Source organism: Eurytemora carolleeae, unplaced genomic scaffold (genome assembly GCF_000591075.1).
Source record: "Eurytemora carolleeae unplaced genomic scaffold, Eaff_2.0 scaffold1107, whole genome shotgun sequence".
In the NCBI taxonomy this organism is placed as follows: domain Eukaryota; kingdom Metazoa; phylum Arthropoda; class Copepoda; order Calanoida; family Temoridae; genus Eurytemora; species Eurytemora carolleeae.
Genome location: NW_019402190.1, coordinates 38,142 through 57,851, shown reverse-complemented (window position 1 = coordinate 57,851; position 19,710 = coordinate 38,142). Strand labels below are relative to the sequence as shown.

General features: G+C 33.4%; 2 protein-coding genes across 2 annotated transcripts in view; one reads left to right on the top strand and one right to left on the bottom strand.

The window, feature by feature from the left end:
* Window positions 1-2,440: 2,440 nt before the first annotated feature.
* Window positions 2,441-6,673, bottom strand: LOC111718271 (brain-specific homeobox protein homolog). The gene is made up of 4 exons (XM_023493814.1): window positions 6,179-6,673; window positions 4,364-4,452; window positions 3,687-3,755; window positions 2,441-2,773 (listed from the first exon to the last, which is right to left on the bottom strand). The coding sequence occupies exons 1-4, from the start codon at window positions 6,582-6,584 to the stop codon at window positions 2,489-2,491; spliced, it is 849 nt and encodes a 282-aa protein (XP_023349582.1). The 5' UTR covers window positions 6,585-6,673; the 3' UTR covers window positions 2,441-2,488.
* The window catches only part of LOC111718270 (thyrotroph embryonic factor), a 26,130-nt gene continuing 12,084 nt past the window's right edge, over window positions 5,665-19,710 (top strand). The window contains exons 1-3 of the mRNA XM_023493813.1: window positions 5,665-5,677; window positions 15,970-15,976; window positions 19,345-19,350. The gene's annotated coding sequence lies outside the window, so the exon portion shown is untranslated. The remainder of the gene's footprint in view (window positions 5,678-15,969; window positions 15,977-19,344; window positions 19,351-19,710) is intronic.

The window sequence follows — 19,710 nt, the reverse complement described above, 5'->3', positions numbered from 1 at the left end:
GGAGAAGGGGGAGGTTCCCACAGAAGTTTTCTAATACAAAGTTAGGTTTAGAGATTATACTATATTTCTTCATGCTTTTCAATTCAGTCAAGGAATTGTCGAATTTCAATTCATGGCTCCCGAGGGGAGATGGGGGGGGGGAAGTTAGATGATAGGATGAGGTATATATGTATAATGTATATACATCTGCTGGCAGTAACTCACACTTATCAATACATAATCCTAGAATAATCTTTATAATCTCTACACCATCATCTACCATCCTTTTCCATAGATACAGATACAGATACAGATACAGATACAGATACAGATACAGATACAGATACAGATACAGATACAGATACAGTTACAGATACAGATACAGATAACGAGTACACGTGACTAAGCATTTATTATCTAATTGACACCTGGGAACATGGTTGAAGGGAAAACACGTGATCACATGAACCCCTTGTACCCCCTTTTGAACAGAGGGAAGGGGGAGGGGGTAAATAAGTGAATTTGAGTGCAAATTGGTCCATCACTTTCAATCCGTTAAAAAAAAATGTAATTAAAAAATACAAATCAGCTTTCAATTTGTACGCTTGTTTCCCTTTCCATCAGTCTTTTTGTGGTTGCCTTTGTCCATCGGTCATTGTGCATCCAGTTGCCTTTGTCCATCGGTCTTTGTGCATCCAGTTGCCTTTGTCCATCGGTCTTTGTGCATGCTGTTGCCTTTGCACTCGGTCATTGTGAGATTACCTATGTCCATCTGTCTTTGTGAAGCTGTCTTTGTCCATCGGTCTTTTATAGTTTTTTGCGGTTACCTTTGTCCATCGGTCTTCAGTTAGAGCTGGTTGCCTTGATGCACAATAGACTTGTGAGTGCTTTCGTTTTTAAGCCTTTTCAGTCTGCAACGAAAATGTTCTGCATGGAAGCATTTTAACATTTTTTTATTTTAGTTTTATCTCGCTAAGTCTTAGGTTGGGCCTGACTATCTTTAGTTAACATTTATTATAAAATACACTACCATACATCAATTTTGACGCTCTGCAGTCTGATTAGATACAGTGGTATTATATCATTACAATGAAGACGACTTTCGATTTTAATTTTGATTTATATCAAGCTGTTAAACAGCATGGATACACATGAACATAAAAGTCAAGGGAAGCTGTCAATTAAAAAAGCTTCTCTTGGACAACCTGTAAACTTGTAATTCTAAAAAAGCTTCTCTTGGACAACCTGTAAACTTGTAATTCTAAAAAAGCTTCTCTTGGACAACTTGTAAACTTGTAATTCTAAAAAAGCTTCTCTTGGACAACCTGTAAACTTGTAATTCTAAAAAAGCTTCTCTTGGACAACTTGTAAACTTGTAATTCTAAAAAAGATTGTTTACAATCAAAATAAAATTACCAAAGTTGTCTTCATTGTATTGATATAATCGCTTACCATTGTATGTGTGAAAGAGTAGTAAAAAGAACAGATATCTGTGTGGATTTAACGGTTCTGTCAATATTTCAGAAAACTGTGACTTTCGATCACAATATGACCCCTTTTACATAATTTTATAGCCTTTTATCTTGAATACTTTTTTGTTGGCATATACATTTTGAATGAAAAATGATTAAATAAACAAATCTGTAAGTCTAATGACTGTCGAGTTATAGACGAAAACACGTTTGATTTCAAATAAAATAAACCGAATGCTTCTCTCTCTCGTTAGTTCAGGGTGAGATCGATCAATGATGAGTAAAATTAATCAATGGAAAGGAAAATTAAATTATTAAGATTTAAAATGGAGGGTTTGAGATTTAAAAGAAGAAAGGGGAATTAAACAATAGATATTACAATAACTAGAGTGGACTTGTAGCTCTAGTCACGTGTGTTCAAATGGGACACACGTGTTATACTTTCTAAGATTGAGTACACGTGATATAAGTGTTTAGCTGTTATGTAAATCAGCAATGTATTTTTCCTGTACACTATTTAGTTCATGTAAAGCTGAAAACCCATTAAAATTCGTTTTTTGTAAAATTTGGTTTACGTTGATGACTTCTAAATTTCAAATTTAATATGGCCGATTTCATTCTGTACTTTGTACTCTATTCTCTCTACTCACTACTCACTACTCTCTACTCTCTACTCTCTACTCTCTACTCTCTACTCTCTACTCTCTACTCTCTACTCTCTACTCTCTACTCTCTACTCTCTACTCTCTACTCTCTACTCTCTACTCTCTACTCTCTACTCTCTACTCTCTACTGAGAGAAGTATATAGAAAGATTGAGCAATCCGGAAATGTCATGGACTGTGTTCTTCAGGTTTTCCTCTTGAATTCTACATAGTAACCAATTTTTTACGGGGAAAACTGATTTTGCCCTCTTCGTGCAATATTAATGAACAGATCCTTTCTAAGTTTCTTCCTAGCTCTACTCTGGAAGAAATTATGTATTGTAGGTAGGTATGTACAGTATTGATATATTTATGTATGAATGACATTATTAAACTATGAAAAGCTAGGTTTACATGGTAGTGAAGGATTAAATAGTTTAGACTGGAATGGATATCCAAGCCGAGAGAGAACTTCCGGATACAATCTAGCCTCCCCAGCCTCTACATCAACCTCACCATCCTCCGTCTTTACCCTGACCTCCTCCTCAGCACTACCCACATCTACATCCTCGTCCTCGTCCATGTAGGACGTATCGTGCTTGTCCTCCCCTCGTCCTTCCCTGGCTCCGCCCTTGGTCCGCTTATTCTTCATTCGGCGGTTCTGGAACCAGATTTTTACCTGAAAACAATTCAGCGTTAATTCCTAGGAAACTAGAACTGAACACAATTAATTCACAGTTAATTCCTAGAAAACTAGAACTGAACACAATTATTCAGAGTTAATTCCTAGAAAACTAGAACTGAACACAATTATTCAGAGTTAATTCCTAGAAAACTAGAACTGAACACAATTATTCAGAGTTAATTCCTAGAAAACTAGAACCAAACACAATTATTAAGAGTTAATTCCTAGAAAACTAGAACTGAACATTTGCCTCAAACTCTAAAATTTATGTCTGATGATTACTAATCGTCTATTAAAATTAAAATCCGATGAGCTTTTAATAAAGAATTAGTTTGACATCTTCAAAATGCAATTGAATAAAGGAATTGAATCTTTGCCACAAACTCTAATTTTCTAATACTTACATCTTTTTAACATGATGGTGTAAATCTTTGATATTTCAAACTCCGATTACTTGTTCTAACAGAATTTATAGTTTGAAATATCTAATGTCTACGACGTTGAGTTGCAGAGATATAGGGATTAGAAAATCAGAGTTTGCAACAAATACTCAATTCCTTTACAAATAGCCTAAAATCAAAATTAACGGAGCTACGAGGTTCCAGAGTCTTACTTGTATGAATTTGCCTAGAATTATGCCTAAAACTATGCCTAGAATTATACCTAGAATTATGCCTAGAACTATGCCTAGAATTATACCTAGAATTATGCCTAGAACTATGCCTAGAATTATACCTAGAATTATGCCTAGAACTATGCCTAGAATTATACCTAGAATTATGCCTAGAACTATGCCTAGAATTATACCTAGAATTATGCCTAGAACTATGCCTAGAATTATACCTAGAATTATGCCTAAAACTATGCCTAGAATTATACCTAGAATTATGCCTAGATGAATGTTTACCTGTGTTTCTGAAAGACCTAGACTTGTTGCTACCTCGTACCGTTTAGGTCTAGACAGGTACTTACTCTCCTAAATAATATACATGTTAAAGGGACTGTACACGTAATTGCAGGCAATCATTCATTTATAGAGTGTCCGATTCACAACTGTACCTTTTATAGTTTCGTCTGATTAATAATGCAAAGAAATACATCATCTTCTCTTTGAAAAATGATTAGGGTCAAGTGTGTTTTCTCTGTGATGTAACTTAAGCATTTCTGCTTCAAAAACAATGATGGAAGTTGTTGGAATCAAACTAAACATTTTTAAACAAGGAAAACGACATCAATAACCACATTATTTATGAAATAAAGGTTGTGAATCCGTACATGCTTCTCCTTTAATGAGTGATCACTTGAAATGGATACAACATAACACATGCTTTTACTTGGAATCAGAGTTAAAACCCTTTTCTCTATGAAATGTCCTCTCCTTGAAATAACATCTATCTGACATGTAGATCCAGGCTGCTATAAAAAGTTGCATCAATTTTTAAGACCGGGTCGGCTTTAAGAAGTATATTTGAAAAATTCTGATCGAGTTTTGCGTCAGAGTTTGCAACCTTTGGATCACAGTGAACTAATGGTTAAAGAGGTAATACTAGTGCAGAAAATGTACACCCAGTCAGGCAACCCTACCTTAAACTGCTTTTCTAACTCCAGGAGCTGCTGGGAGGTAAAAGCAGTTCTTGGACGACGGTTCTTACCGAGCAATGAATGTTGGAACTCTAAACGGAAAAAATATTAATTAATGTCAAGAGTTAGTAATAATATATATATATAGTATTTATTTTCAAACACAAAATACAAAATAATAATGTATGATGGTTCAGCTTAAAATAAAATACAAAAGAAAATTTATTATAAGCCAATTAAAAATATAATGTTTGATAATTTTGTTTTGATCGTAATAATGATAATGATAATAACAGTATTAATAATAATTATAATAATAGTAATAACAATAATAATAATAATAATAATAGAAATAATAATAGTGATTGATAAAAATGATAATAATAATAGTAGTAATAATAAAAATTATGATAATATAATTGAAATATGGACTTAAATTAAATGATTTAATGTTTGTCATAGCAATAATAAGAAATGTTTGTGACAAAATGTTATATGAATATAATATTCCACATTTACGAGACATTGTTTTAACATCATCTTGTTAAAAAATATCCCCCCCCCCCNCCCCCCGCCTCTCCCCATACAGGCACCAATCAAGTCATATTTTTAGCATTAAGCGACTATTTCCTGAGAAAAAGAAAGCTTTGTTTACATTTATTTGTTTATATTTTGTATGAATCAACTTATACCGCCAAGGTGGCAGTAAAGTAATTATCAGGAATGAACAGCAGATGACAAAGTGCAAGAATAAATATTGTAAACTTTTATCAAAGGCCCGACCCGATGACAAATCAATAGGAAAATACGAAAATAAAAGTATTTTTTTTATTGATGTTTGAATAGTATTATTTCGCAGAAAGTATCAGTTTCTACAATGTCCCAAAATATTTTTAAATAATGTATTTTTTTTCTACAATTTGTATCAAATATAAATTCTTTTATTTTTCTCCAATGTCGAAAGAAAACACGTTTTGTTTTCTAAATAAATGTTTCTTTTTTAATTTTTGAAAATCAATAAATAATATTTTATAGGNGGAAGGGGTATAATTAATACTTAAGAAATAGCGTTTTTCGTTGAAGTTCCATATTCGATTGGATTTATTCCTTTATTTGTCACAAACTCTGATTTTCTTATCCCTTCATCTTTTCCACCCGATGTCGCAAACCTTAGATATTTCAACTATGAAAGCTGTTGGATCAAATAATCTATGTTAGAAATATCAAATTTTTACATCATAAGGTTGCAAGGATATAGAAATAAAAAAATTAGAGTTTGTGTCAAAAAAAAACTCAGCTTCTCAGTGAAAAGAAGTGGTAAAGGGCCTTCGATGAATCATGACATATTCAGAAAGAGGATCGAGGGGTCTCCAATAAAATAAAATTAATACTTTCAATAAAATTAATTTCAAAAAATTAAACCAATTGAATTCTAAAAGTTTGGGTTCATTAGTTGTATTTAGTTTGATGTCAATTGCAACATATTTATATTCTCACGCAACCAAAAATTCCCAGGCTTTGCTTCCAATGCAATTTGACATTGCCTGGCTAAACCGATTTCTCTTTTTTTTATTTTATTTTAATACTCTTCACTATAATTGTATCATTTAAGTAAAAATGCAATTATTCGAATTTAATCTGATAAGAGAAATTTTCCTAAATCTTTCTATTGGATAAAAAGGGAAAAATAGCTGGTGAAACATTTTTTATCATGAATTTTTTTTATCAAAAAGACTGTTGTTGAAAGTCTCAGAGTTCATTCTAACACAACCATTTTACCTAAAATAAAAAAATAATTTTAATAAATTTAGAATCTACCTGCAAAAGCGGGAAAGGAGTTGAGAAAGACTCCTTGTCTAGCGAGGTACTCCATATGCACATAATCAGGAGTTTGGGGGGAGGGGAGTAGGTAGGGTAAGAGTTGAGGGGGGAAAGGGAACTGGGGCAGAGGGGTGGGGAAGCCAGGTGGCGGTGAAGAGTTGGAAGGTGGGCTGAGGGGCGGATATCGGTCTGGGCGTACCTCGGATTTGAGCAAGGACTCGATACAAAATGGAGATTTGTGATCTTTTGAAAATTTGTTCGTGACATTTTCTGATTCTTCTTCCCGTAGTAATCGTGTTTGTTGTTCAGCAGTTTGCTTCAAAAATTTTGTAAATGCCGAACTTTCATCAAATTTTGATGTTACATGTGCACTAGAGTTTTTGATGAAATTTTGAGCATCCATGATAGAGGTAATATCTGTGTATTAAAAAGTGTTCACTAAGGTTTGTTTCGTATGTGTTGCTCAGCTGAAGAACAAAGTTAAACTGTCTGTGTGTGTCCATCAGACCGCCATAACAAGCCCATTATCACTGATAGGACACATTAGGACCGGACAAATGCTCGCCGTTTATTGGTCGAGCGTTTCTAGCGCTCCACAAATCAGAGCACAGCCGCCGAATCCCGGGAACCAATGAGAGAAGAGATTGAGTAAGTTTTGCTATTTGGAGAGTAATCTGTAATCATGGTGGTTGGCAGTATTTACAGAGATGATTCCCAACCTTCTAATCATTCCTTCAATACAATTAGAACAAAGAAATATACAGAATAGTAGATAGATAGATTGATACTGCAGGAGATATGCCAAAAGATGAAAAATATGAATATATCTAATTAACAACTTATTCTGCGCGCAAATGGAAGGGGGGGATCATTTTATACCAAGTGCAAGCAAATTTACATTCCTCACTCTTTGACTTAAAACAAAAACATCAGGAGTATTGAGGTCCCAACGTCGTACCAGTAATTTCTCTTCCCTATTAATTAAATCTATAGATGGTAGTGTGGGGGGGGGAGGGTGACGAAAGCAAATCCCTTTTTTCAAGGTCAAAAATAATTTTGACCTTGTTTGGATCAATCATAGAAGGTAAGTATAAAAAAGCGCTAATAAAAATACGCAAATTTCAAATCACGGTTAATTTTGCCAGTTGCTTCTGCTAAACTAGCTGAAATAAAGCTTGAAACAGGCGCTTCTGGTTTTTAATTCTTCTTAACCAGGGCTGCAAAATTATGAGACTGGACATGGTAGATTTCTGGTTGAGGGGAGTTAAGCATAGAACAGATAGCTGGAGAAATTGCGCTTGTCATTTAGTGTTCGAAATCTTATAAACCAAAGGTCAAATCGTTACCGCTGTTCAAATTCGGTCTCTGGGCCTTATAAATTGATGCACAAGTTTTATAGGTGCCCTTAGAGATATAGATTTGAGACTTCTGGGCCCATCTCTAGCCTTCTCTAGTCCACAGAGTACTACAAGTTTTATAGGTGCCCTTAGAGATATAGATTTGAGACTTCTGGGCCCATCTCTAGCCTTCTCTAGTCCACAGAGTACGACAAAGTTTGCATGCTTTCACAATTCTTAAAAAAGGAGTGTAAAGTCATTTTTAAACCGCATGTTATATAAGAGTTGTAAAAAACCTTTTCTTCTGCTACAACTGGTGAAATATTACAAACTACTTTACGCTCTTATTTAAAAACTGTACACAGGAAAATGTCTCGTTGGTTTAAAATTAATCCTTAAGTTTTCTCTACAATACTGCACTTTCAGCTCAACTACCATGTCTAGCAAGTTTACGCTAAAGCTAAAAACAAAAGCGTTGTAGTTGATGCAAAATTTGCATGGCTCTCAAGATTCCTATGAGTCTTCTTCTAGATCTAGCCCTCGCCCCTCATTTCTTCTAGATCTATAGATTAAATTTTTCCTTCATCTCCTTTCATTAATTTGTTTCTTATTTCCTCTTTATTTCCTCTTTATACTAAAACCATTTCTCTCTATAGCCCTCATCTTCCCTTCATAGCTCCATCTCTCCTTCATAGCCCCATCTTTTCTTCCTAGTCCCCGTCTTACTACCTAATTACTCCGATTTTACCTCGCTATCTCAAAACTTCNGAACTACCATCTTTTCTCCAATTCTCCTTTTCCCCAGTTTTTAATCCCTGTTTTCACTTCTATCTAGTACCTAGCCCTCATTCCCACTCAGAACCCAGTCTATGCTCCATGAACCCCCTTATCCCATTCCAAACCCCTCCTACACTACAAAGCCGGCCCCCATCCTTGCCACCCTCTCCGTTCTAAAACCCTATCTCCTCACTTCTGTATGCCGAGTCTATTAGCGCCTGATCCAATCCGAGATCAGTCATGTTTTATGTTGTCTATTCTGAACCAATAGAAATAGTATGGCGGTAACATCTACCTTTCTATCTATCTCATTATCTAATTAGAGTTATGAATCCTTCAATCGGCGCTATCAGTAAATGGAAATATTTACTTCTAGAAACTATAGTGTCCCCTCTATACAGTCCTCTCCAGTCCCCCATCTTCTCTCTCTAGCCCCCCATCTTCCCTCTCTAGTCCCCCATCTTCCCTCTCTAGCCCCCCATCTTCCCTCTCTAGTCCCCCATCTTCCCTCTCTAGTCCCCCATCTTCCCTCTCTAGTCCCCCATCTTCCCTCTCTAGCCTCCCATCTTCCCTCTCTAGTCCCCCATCTTCCCTCTCTAGTCCTCCAGATTCCCTCTCTAGCCCCCCATCTCCCGGTTTATATTGTGTAGAGAGGATACTTTTGAATTACATTTCCAAGTCTGGACACAAATTACAGTTCCCGAGTTTACTGCTGTACACCATTCAATACTCGGCAACAGATTACGCGCTAGAATTATAAAATAGTTCTTTATCAATATGATATATTCAAGGGGGGGGGGGGGGGAATGTACGTTTTTTAAGATAATCACTTGGAGGAATTGTGTCACAGCTTTCGACAAGCAGTTCCTGAATTCTTCATACACTTGAATACTTCCCTGCTAATCTATTCCAGGTTTTATTAAAGGATTCTAACATGTTGTTTGTTTGAATTCCATCTTCCAGACTGGATTGAAAATGATTCCACAAACAGTCTGAAAACCTTGGAGCCCTGTGTCCACGCCGCTCTATCCAAGTAATTTCATAAAGATCATAAAGCCAACAGTTCTTCATCAAATTCCACCCAGACTTCATCATCAATATTGTCTCTGATTACTGGCAGGATATGCTAAGCGATATTTTTGCTGGACCCATTCACCCTGTCGATATCTACTGAGTCTCATAGCTCCAAATTTAATAAAAAATGGAAAACAATTGTCCCATTATTGGGTCAAATCATCAAATGTAGATGATATTCAAAGTTTTGGACTAATACACTTTTTCTTAAAACATCGAATTTTGGGCAGAGACTTCAGTAGGAATACGGGTTAAGATAATATAGGTTTAAGATAGATGCAAAGAACACATTTTTCGTAACTTCTAAAGATATTATAGATCTAATTTGAGGTCTTCATAAGTAAACCCCGCGTACTGCATGTATGCATGTAGAGATTAAAAGCCCGCGTACTGCATGTACAGATTTTAACCGTATTATCGGTTGAGAGTTCTATTACTTGTGTACACAGCACATTATCTTTCTTATATTATTATTCAAATCTTTTTATTGATCAAAAGTACAAAAACAACAAGTAAACTTTATAAATATATATCAAAGATAGGTACATTTTGATTTTAATATTTTACATGGAGCATCTGTTTATTTATGTAGAAATCTTAGAGATTTGGTAAATGACACAATTTTCATTTTTATTTTGAAGTTAAGTAAATTCAGTAATGACAGTAAAATGAGCTGACAACATTTAATGAGGGCTCGTAGGGATATATTTTCACTTTTCAGTTCAAATAAAGACCAATTGCAACAAAGGCAGAATCTAAGACGGTGATCCGAAAAAATATAAAAACAACAACACGAGATGCGAATAACGTACATGAATAAAGAAAAAATAGGACAATAAAATCAATAAGGCGATACACCATTAAGTAGCCAATAGAGTCTCGTTTTGGAGTGTTAACGAGAGGTGTTTTAAACATGAGCATTAATGATAGACCACTGTAGAACGGAAAAAAATGCTTACAATGTACATTTTAAGGTTTTAGTGTAAAGTAAAGTATAAGTAGAAAAGATCAGAAGCAGAAACTGTGACGGGGATCAGAAGGAATTGCCAAAAAAAATACAAAAATTGGAAAAATAAAATGATTAGGCGATTCACCATTAAGTAACAGTATTATCTCGTTTTGAATTGTTGGCGAAATGTGTTTAAAACAAGGTAGATTAATTATGTGAGGACTAGTTGCACATGAGATCCATGGATTTACATAATCTGTGATTAGTATTTTACAGAAACATAAGATAGACCATTATTAAGGACTAGTGAGATATTTACTAGTTGTAGTGTTTAAAAGTCTCAAATCTAAGATCTTACAGTTCAAATGTTGGATTCAATTGATGGATTAAAGTATTCGAAGCCTAAATATTTAAAACTTTAAAGCTTTTCAATTTGATAATTGGTGTAGTTTGAATTTTCAGTTTTAAAATTGAATTCTTAGAATTCTCATTTGACCAATTTTTAAGGAGAATAATTCTGACACCTTATTTATAGCGTTTCATCGTGAGAGAAAAGTATGAAAAATGTTGAAGGAAAACTAGAACGGCGTTTCACCAAATTAATTGAAAACAAAAAATATAAATAAACATAACAAATGGCGCTTCACCGCAATATTAGAATGTGCATGATAGAACTGCAGCTTTAACGCATAACCTGTGTAAACTTGCACTTCTTGGAAGAGCTGGACTCCTGCTCTAGTTTACGTTTCTCGATTTTAAGGCCTTTAACCTTTGAGTCAGCACTGCACTTAATCAGATCATAGAGTACCATGAAGTACTTGATGGCCGCTCTGCCCATCCTTAGACGGGATTTATTATCAAGGTGGACCATCTCTTCATAGACTTCTTCTCTCCATTGTGGGGCCCTGTATCCGATCATATTTTCCATTCTGTTCCTCGGACCATAGACGTCTGGATCAGCATGAACAGTTTTCATACCCCAAGTATGATATGTCGGAGCATTGTATGATCCCCGAGGAATGCTGTGAACAGTGTTAACCTTATTCCTGTTCAACTCTCTTATATTAATATGTAGATGGAACAGATTTTATAAATGTCGTCGTTGAGAAGTAGTTGAACTAAGTTGCATGATCCGTTTCAAGCTGAAGAAAAGTAGTTCAACTTTGTCTGCTTAGTTTAACTTCTTTGTACTTTTTATTAAATTTGGTTACGGCCATTTAATCATAAATTTTTTCAAAGCATATTAATATTTATAGATACAGTAATTGAATGGCTATGTTAGAAAAGTAATTCAAAGTTTCAAATTCCTAAACATTCTCCAGTCGAGGGGAGGAAGGCAACCCACACCTGAGTTTTTTGCAACAATCTCTGAACTTCAAAACCAATTTTCTTTGCAACCTGATTTTGTGGACCTTTGATATTTCATTCTGTTTAATGATTCAAGGTTTGAATTATCAAGGAGAAGGTAAGATTTATGCAATATTACTGATCCAACATTGTGACCTCGTAGCTCCTCTAGTTTTGATTTTACGCTTAAATATGAGAAAAACAGACTTATTCAAAACATTTTTGTTCTTCTAGCTCCATCAATATAGTTTTAGTAAATATTTCCATTTACTGTTATAGCGCCGATATAAGGATTCATATCTTTAAGGGGATAATGAGATGGATAGAAAGATAGAGGTTACCGCCATATAATTTCTATTGGTTCAGAATAGACAACAAACACATGATTGAACCCAGATTGAATCAGGCACTAATGGACTCGGCATACAAGAGTGCCATAGCTTTTCAATTGGCGAAGATTTGATTGCGATTTCCGTGCAAGATTTCAGAAGAAATTCTGAGTCTATGAATTTAAATGTATGTGATAAACAATACAGTTTTGTGGAAATATATTTTTATTAAATAATTATCTGTTCCCCGACATTTTGTACGTCCGGTTTATCGGTACTTGGCCAGGAAATGATCTCCGGTGCTGAATTGGATATTTCCGTTTTCTTTTTACATCAGATAATTCGGCAAACTTGGAAGAGGGGGCCGGGGGGAGCAGGGGGGAGACATAGGTTTAATCTTTGTAATAGAAACCACAAACTTTAGTCGAGAACAACCAACTTACAAGATGAGATATATCAAAATAATATTTGGTTCAGAAAATACCTTTTACATTTTAATTGACTTTATACTAAAAATAGATTATATTTTTTTCAACAAAAATTTGATTTATTTCAAAATCATTTACTGATCAATTGGACCATTTCAATTTCTTTTTCTATTTTCCACAGTTTAATCAAAATTTGGCTAGAAAACAAAAATAAAGATGTTTTGATTTTAAACTTTGCTTCAGATATCATCATGAAATGTAAGCTAAAAAGCCAAGTTTTGATTATAAACTATTTTAATTTGTTCATGTAAACTTACAGATTAAAGTAAAAAAGTAAAATAATTAAAGTCAATAAAAATGTTTAAAAAATAATAAAACGTTTTTAAAAATCATGTTATTAGAAGAAGGGGTTTGTCTTATCTTGTATATCTCTGTGCAATGTGTATGATAAGTAAAAACATATATATCTTGTATATCTCTGTGCAATGTGCATGATAAGTAAAAACATATATATATCTTGTATATCTCTGTGCAATGTGCAAGATAAGTAAAAACATATATATTTGTATATCTCTGTGCAATGTGCATGATAAGTAAAAACAATATATCTTGTATATCTCTGTGCAATGTGCATGATAAGTAAAAACATATGTATCTTGTATATCTCTGTGCAATGTGCATGATAAGTAAAAACATATATATCTTGTATATCCCTGTGAAATGTGCATGATAAGTAAAACACTGATTATTTTTTCATTTTATTGTTGTACCATGTATATCAAATCAAGTCAATTATATCTATTTGTCTCAAGTTATAGATAAAGAAAATAACATATTTCAAAATATATTTATAAAACTTAAGACTGGGCAAAGAATTATAATGTGAGGATAGTTATTCCAGAGGTGTGCGCATTTATTGTACTGCAGTGTACTGTCTCTGGGCTATAAAGTAAACAAAAGACGAATGTCACAGCCTGACATGGGATCCATCTTTCACATAAAAATCATTGAAATATTCTGGTCATAGGAAACTGTCATGAGAATTATCAAAATTATCAAAATTTAATGCTTTTAACCTTCTCGGATACTAAACGAACACTGATGCATCTATTCTTGTTTACAAATTCCGCCCAGAGAGAACTGGTTTCAATATGTACACAGAGAATACGCAACTACAATTAACTTTCCTTTCATTATAAGCTTGTGTCTGAGGATGTAAAGCTGTATTTTTGGTTGAATAATAAATTTATCATATATGTATATATATATATATACATATATATATATACATATATATATATACATATATATATATTTATATATTTATGTGTGGATGAGTGAAGAATATAAGTGAGTATATTATGACAGAGTAACCTACTTGAGAACACTATATATATATTTATATATTTATGTGTGGATGAGTGAAGAATATAAGTGAGTATATTATGACAGAGTAACCTACTTGAGAACACTTAACAAACTCAATAGGAACTCTAAACACCCACAGGGGAACACTACAGGGGGATTCAGAGAGAGGGGGGTGCTAGAGTTCTCAAAAGAATACATTTTGTAAAATTAGTTTGTATAATCTGCAATATGTTTCAAACTGTGAGACAACTAAGAAACTGATTAAGATATATATATACTCCAATTAACACAATTTGGTAATCAGGTATTATCATGAAATATTAAGAGAAAAGAACAGATAAAGTTTACCTAGAAAAAAATATCTTTTTTAGATATTTCAGAGGAACCCAGATCTGTTAAGAGGATTTTTCCTTAACTGATAAAAAATTAACATAAAATGTATTATTACAATTATTTTTTAAGGAAAATAGAAGGGGAGTAAAACAATAAAGTAAAAATTGAATCCCCCCCCCTCCCCCTCTCTAGTCTCAGGGTATTATGGGCAGTGGGAATAGGGTTAAAAGACGAAGAATGAATAATAGGATGAATGAAAGAATGAATGAATGAATGAAAGAATGAATAGATGAAAAATGAAGAAACAGAGGATGAATAAAATTTATATGAATAAATGAATGAAAGAATGAATAAATAAATTAAAGTATAAATAAATCTATTAAAAGAATGAAAGGACGAATAAATGAATTAAAGAATGAATAAATGAATAACAAATAAATAGATGAATTATGAATTAAAGAATGCAAAAATTAAATAAAGAGTAAATAAATAAATTGAATAAATGAATAAATGAATGAAAGGATGAATAATTGAATGAAAGGATAAACAAAGTATAACAAAAAGTATGGATATATTATAGTAAAAATGAATAAATAAAAGGATGAATAAATGAATAAATAATTGAATAAATGAATAAAAGGATGAATAAATGATGAATAAATGATGAATAAAGGATAAATAAAGAATGAATAAATGATGAATAAAGGATGAATAAAGGATGAATAAACGATGAATAAAGGATGAATAAACGATGAATAAAGGATGAATAAAGGATGAATAAACGATGAATAAACGATGAATAAAGGATGAATAAACGATGAATAAAGGATGAATAAAGGATGATTGAAGGATGAATAAATGATTAATAAATGAATAAATAATTGAATAAATGAATAAAATGATGAATAAATGAATAAATGAATGAATAATGATCAATAAAAGGATGAATAAATGATAAATAAATGAATACAAAATTGAATAGATTAATAAATGGCTGACTAAATGGATAAATAAATGATAAATAAATAAATGATGAATAAATGATGAATAAAAAAGGAATGAATGGCTGATTGATAAATGATGAAGAAAGAGATAAATAAATGATGAATAAATAAGGAACTAATGTCGGATAAATAGATATTGAATAATGATGAATAAATGATGAATAAATGATGAAGAAATGAGGTTAAATAAATAATGAATAAATGATGAATAAATAAAGAATGAATAGCGGATGAATAAAAGGATGAATAAATTAAGGATGAATGTCGGATAAATAAATGATGAATACATTAAAGGATGAATGACTAATGAATAAATGAATGAATATAGTTGAACTCCTGGTTTACCATCTGTGTCTAATCTTATTATTCCAATGTAAATACATATTAGGGGAACATATAGCATAGATTAGGTGGGGGGATAGTTAGGGAGATTAGTTAACCTATCTCGAGGGCGGGGGGGATAGTTAACCTATCTCGAGGGGGGGGGATAGTTAAAAAATGGCCTATATCGAGGGGGAATAGTTTTCATTTCAGGAAACCTATATTAGCAAACAAGTGTAGTTTCAGAAACTGTACCAGGCATTGTACGCTGTACAGTAAAGGAAGGGGAGAAAGAGAAAGGGAGAATGGGAAAGGGGGTTGACGAGGGGAGAACAGGGATAGAAAAGGGTGAAATGGGTTTGGGAGGTAAGAAATCTAGAGAAGGGGTGGGGCGAGGAAAGGAATGGAAAGAGGGGGGATGGGGAACGAAGAAAAGGTGTTCTGGAGGAGAGAAGGAGAGTTGGGTATTGAAGAAAGGGGATGAAAAAGTGGAGGGGTGGTGATATATTGTTGCTCTTCAGCAAATTAGTTTGGATGAGAAAATATCACGGAGTGGTTCAACCATTGTGGACATTTACTTCGGACAATAGGCATATCTATCTATCTATCTATCTATCTATCTATCTATCTATCTATCTATCTATTAATAACTTTTTTTTATAGAAACTTTTGAAACTTACTACTTAAAACTAACTAGAACGAAGTACATCCTGTCTGTGTATAAACATATTTTTGTTAGATTTTGATCTCTAAATACATCGAAAATAGAGTTAACTGCATATTTTTGTTAGATTTTGATCTCTAAATACATCGAAAATAGAGTTAACTGCAACTTGTAATACTTTCATATGTAAAATATGCTGTCCCAAAAATATAGTTTAAAATAGCACACACGAAAGTTCCTCATTTAATTGGTGGAAATGGGGTTTCTAACCAGGACCCCTCTAATATATGTTACCGCACTAGTGCACCATCCCTAATCGTACTGAACCGTTAAAAAATTTACTGCATTTTTTAAAACGTACTTCACCGTCCTAAATCGTTCTACACGGTTTGGAACATACAAAAATGTCTAATTACGTACTGCACAATCCCAAACCGTACTGTATCGTCTCAAACCGTACTGCACCGTCTCAAACCGTACTGTATCGTCTCAAACCGTACTGCACCGTCTTAAACCGTACTGTATCGTCTCAAACCGTACTGCACCGTCTTAAACCGTACTGTATCGTCCCAAACCGTACTGCAACGTCCCAAACCGTACTGTATCGTCCAAAACCGTACTGCGCCGTCTCAAACCGTACTGTATCGTCCCAAACCGTACTGCTCCGTCCCAAACCGTACTGTATCGTCCCAAACCGTACTGCACCGTCCCAAACCGTACTGCACCATCCTAAACCGTAATGCAAAACTTGAACAATGGTTATTGATTGATTATCATAAAGATATAAAGAAGAGTATATGACAGATGTAAAGATGTGTTATAACCGCAAACATTGACAAATGTTTCTGTATTTTCAGTAATTGATTAATTGATTACTGCATCCTCCCTTTATCCTATCTTAAATGCGCCATTTCTTTTCTTGACCTAATATTAGATATACATTATAAACTGCAGGATGGGATAAACAAAAAATAGTTTTTTAGGTGTTAGCATTCATAGTAAACCTTGCAAAGAAACTGATACTTGCTACAGTCTTAAATTTTAAAATCTTAACATCTTTGCAACCATCTGGGGTATATGGTTTTGATTTTTTGCTATAGATCCATTAGTCATAGTATGAAATAGCAATATAAGGTTGCAAAGATTTAGAAATTATAAAGTTAAGTCCTCGTGGTGAGTAATTTAGTATCTTTGGCTGTTATAAAAAAATATTCCGGCGCGGTGTTGCGTTTAAGTTTGTTTATTTCTTAATCCAGAACCCAGTAACTGTAGTTTCGCGGCCAATCATGAGTATTCAGCACAATTCAGATCAGAGCAACAACAATATTTACAATTTTTATTCATCAGCAATCAACATATTCATAATTTTTATTTTTTTCTGTATTTTGTGTACATCATCAAAATACTGCATAGATAAAATATGAGTTTTTCTTGAAATAAAAATATAAATGTTATTTTATATTTCTCATGATTTATGACGTTTTTTTGCGTATCAATTCATTTTTCATGTTTACGACCTCCTATTTTATCCTTCTTATCACATAATCAGATTGCAATTAAAACTTAAAACTTAAAACTGTGAAAATTATAAAATATTTTTCCCTGTTAACTTTTTGGACAAATGGCAAAAAAGCCTACATATTTATTTAAACATTCTATATATATGCAATATTCATTTGTATTCATTGTATTCATGAAATATATTTTGTCTGGTCTGATGTTATTCATCATACATTAAAATCTAAATAAACAAATGCAGTTATAAATTCATGTATGATACTGTGAAATAAATACTAATGAAAAAACTTCTTGTAAAAATTATATTTTTCTTCAACATTATGAACCAACTGGACTAGAGGTTCTTCAACATTATGAACCAACTGGGCGAGAGATTCTTCAACATTATGAACCAACTGGGCGAGAGGTTCTTTAACATTATGAACCAACTGGGTGAGAGATTCTTCAACATTATGAACCAACTGGGTGAGAGATTCTTCAACATTATGAACCAACTGGGTGAGAGATTCTTCAACATTATGAACCAACTGGGCGAGAGATTCTTTAACATTATGAACCAACTGGACGAGAGGTTCTTTAACATTATCAACCAACTGGGTGAGAGATTCTTCAACAATATGAACCAACTGGACGAGAGGTTCTTTAACATTATGAACCAACTGGGTGAGAGTGCCCCTGGTTTCAACATTATAATTTTCAATACTTATGGCAAATAAAATCTGTGCATGTGTTGACTTGCGTACTTTCATGTGATTCCATTAGCGCCTCATCCAATCAGGTTCTAGTCATGTGTTTGGTGTCTATTCTGAACCAATAGAAATTGCATATCAGTATCATCTATCTTTCTATCTATCTCATCATCCAATTAGAGATTAATCCTTATATCGGGGCTAAACAGTAAAAGGAAGTATTTACTTCTACTGAAACTTCAGACCAATCAATTTAAAAGATTTCCCAATAATATCTCAATTTTTGAAAGATATGTAAGATAGATTTTAAATTACTGGATTTAAAAAAAATACGTTAAATTACCATGAAACTTTTCTCTGGGCCACGTCAAGCTAAAGTAAAATGTACGTATAAGCTTGAAATTTAATATGTTTTCAATCATAGATCCTTTTTATTAAGAGCTTTTGAGAAGAACCAAAGTGTTATGAAATTGTTTAATATGTGACCGGGCGACTTTATTTTCTCATGCTTGCGTGTTAAATCAAAACTAGAGGAGCCACGAGGTCACAATTTCGTACAAGTGATGTCGCAAAATTGACATTGTCCTTCTCTTTAATTTAGTGTGGTGCAATGATATTATTTCATCGAATTCAAGCTAGCTTGACTATATGTATAACATAAATAAAATATTTCTATATATATGTATATAAGATGCGATGAAAGCTTGCTAAAATGACTAGAACAACTGGACGATATTATGAACAAACTGGACGATATTATGAACCAACTGGACGATATTATGAACCAACTGGGCGAAATTTTCTTCAACATTATGAAAGTCACAGCTTGTAGAGATAAGGGCAGAACTTTCAAAACCCTCAGCCCCCCCCCCCCCATGAAAAAACACATATTATTGCAAAGGCCTCTGCAAATCTGATGAGTTGAGGTTGGATAAATACATGAACTAGATGATGTTGATTAGCGTGTTGATTAATGATTATATTGATTAGATGTATGATGAGGGTTTATGGTAAATTAACCTCAGTAAACATCCCCAGTCTTAGATTACCGTCAAAAATTGCGGAAATTCTATTAGAAACTGCGGATTTCCTATTGGATATATTCCCGCATTTACAACTCTTGGTTGGTCGACAACGCGACCACTTAACCAATAAGAAAGACCCCCTTTAAACTTTGTAATAAATTACCTACATTGTGATAATTGATCTGGAATCTTTCCTTGATCAAAATTCAAAATTCAAATTATTTAGGGAAGTCCGTGCTTCTCAATCAACTGACAAAATCAAATTCAATCACTACAGTTTATAGGTAAGTTTCAACCATGTGGTGTAAATAAGGGGGGTTATCTGGGTTATTTACCACCCCCCCCCTTGAATCCTGGGGGTAAATA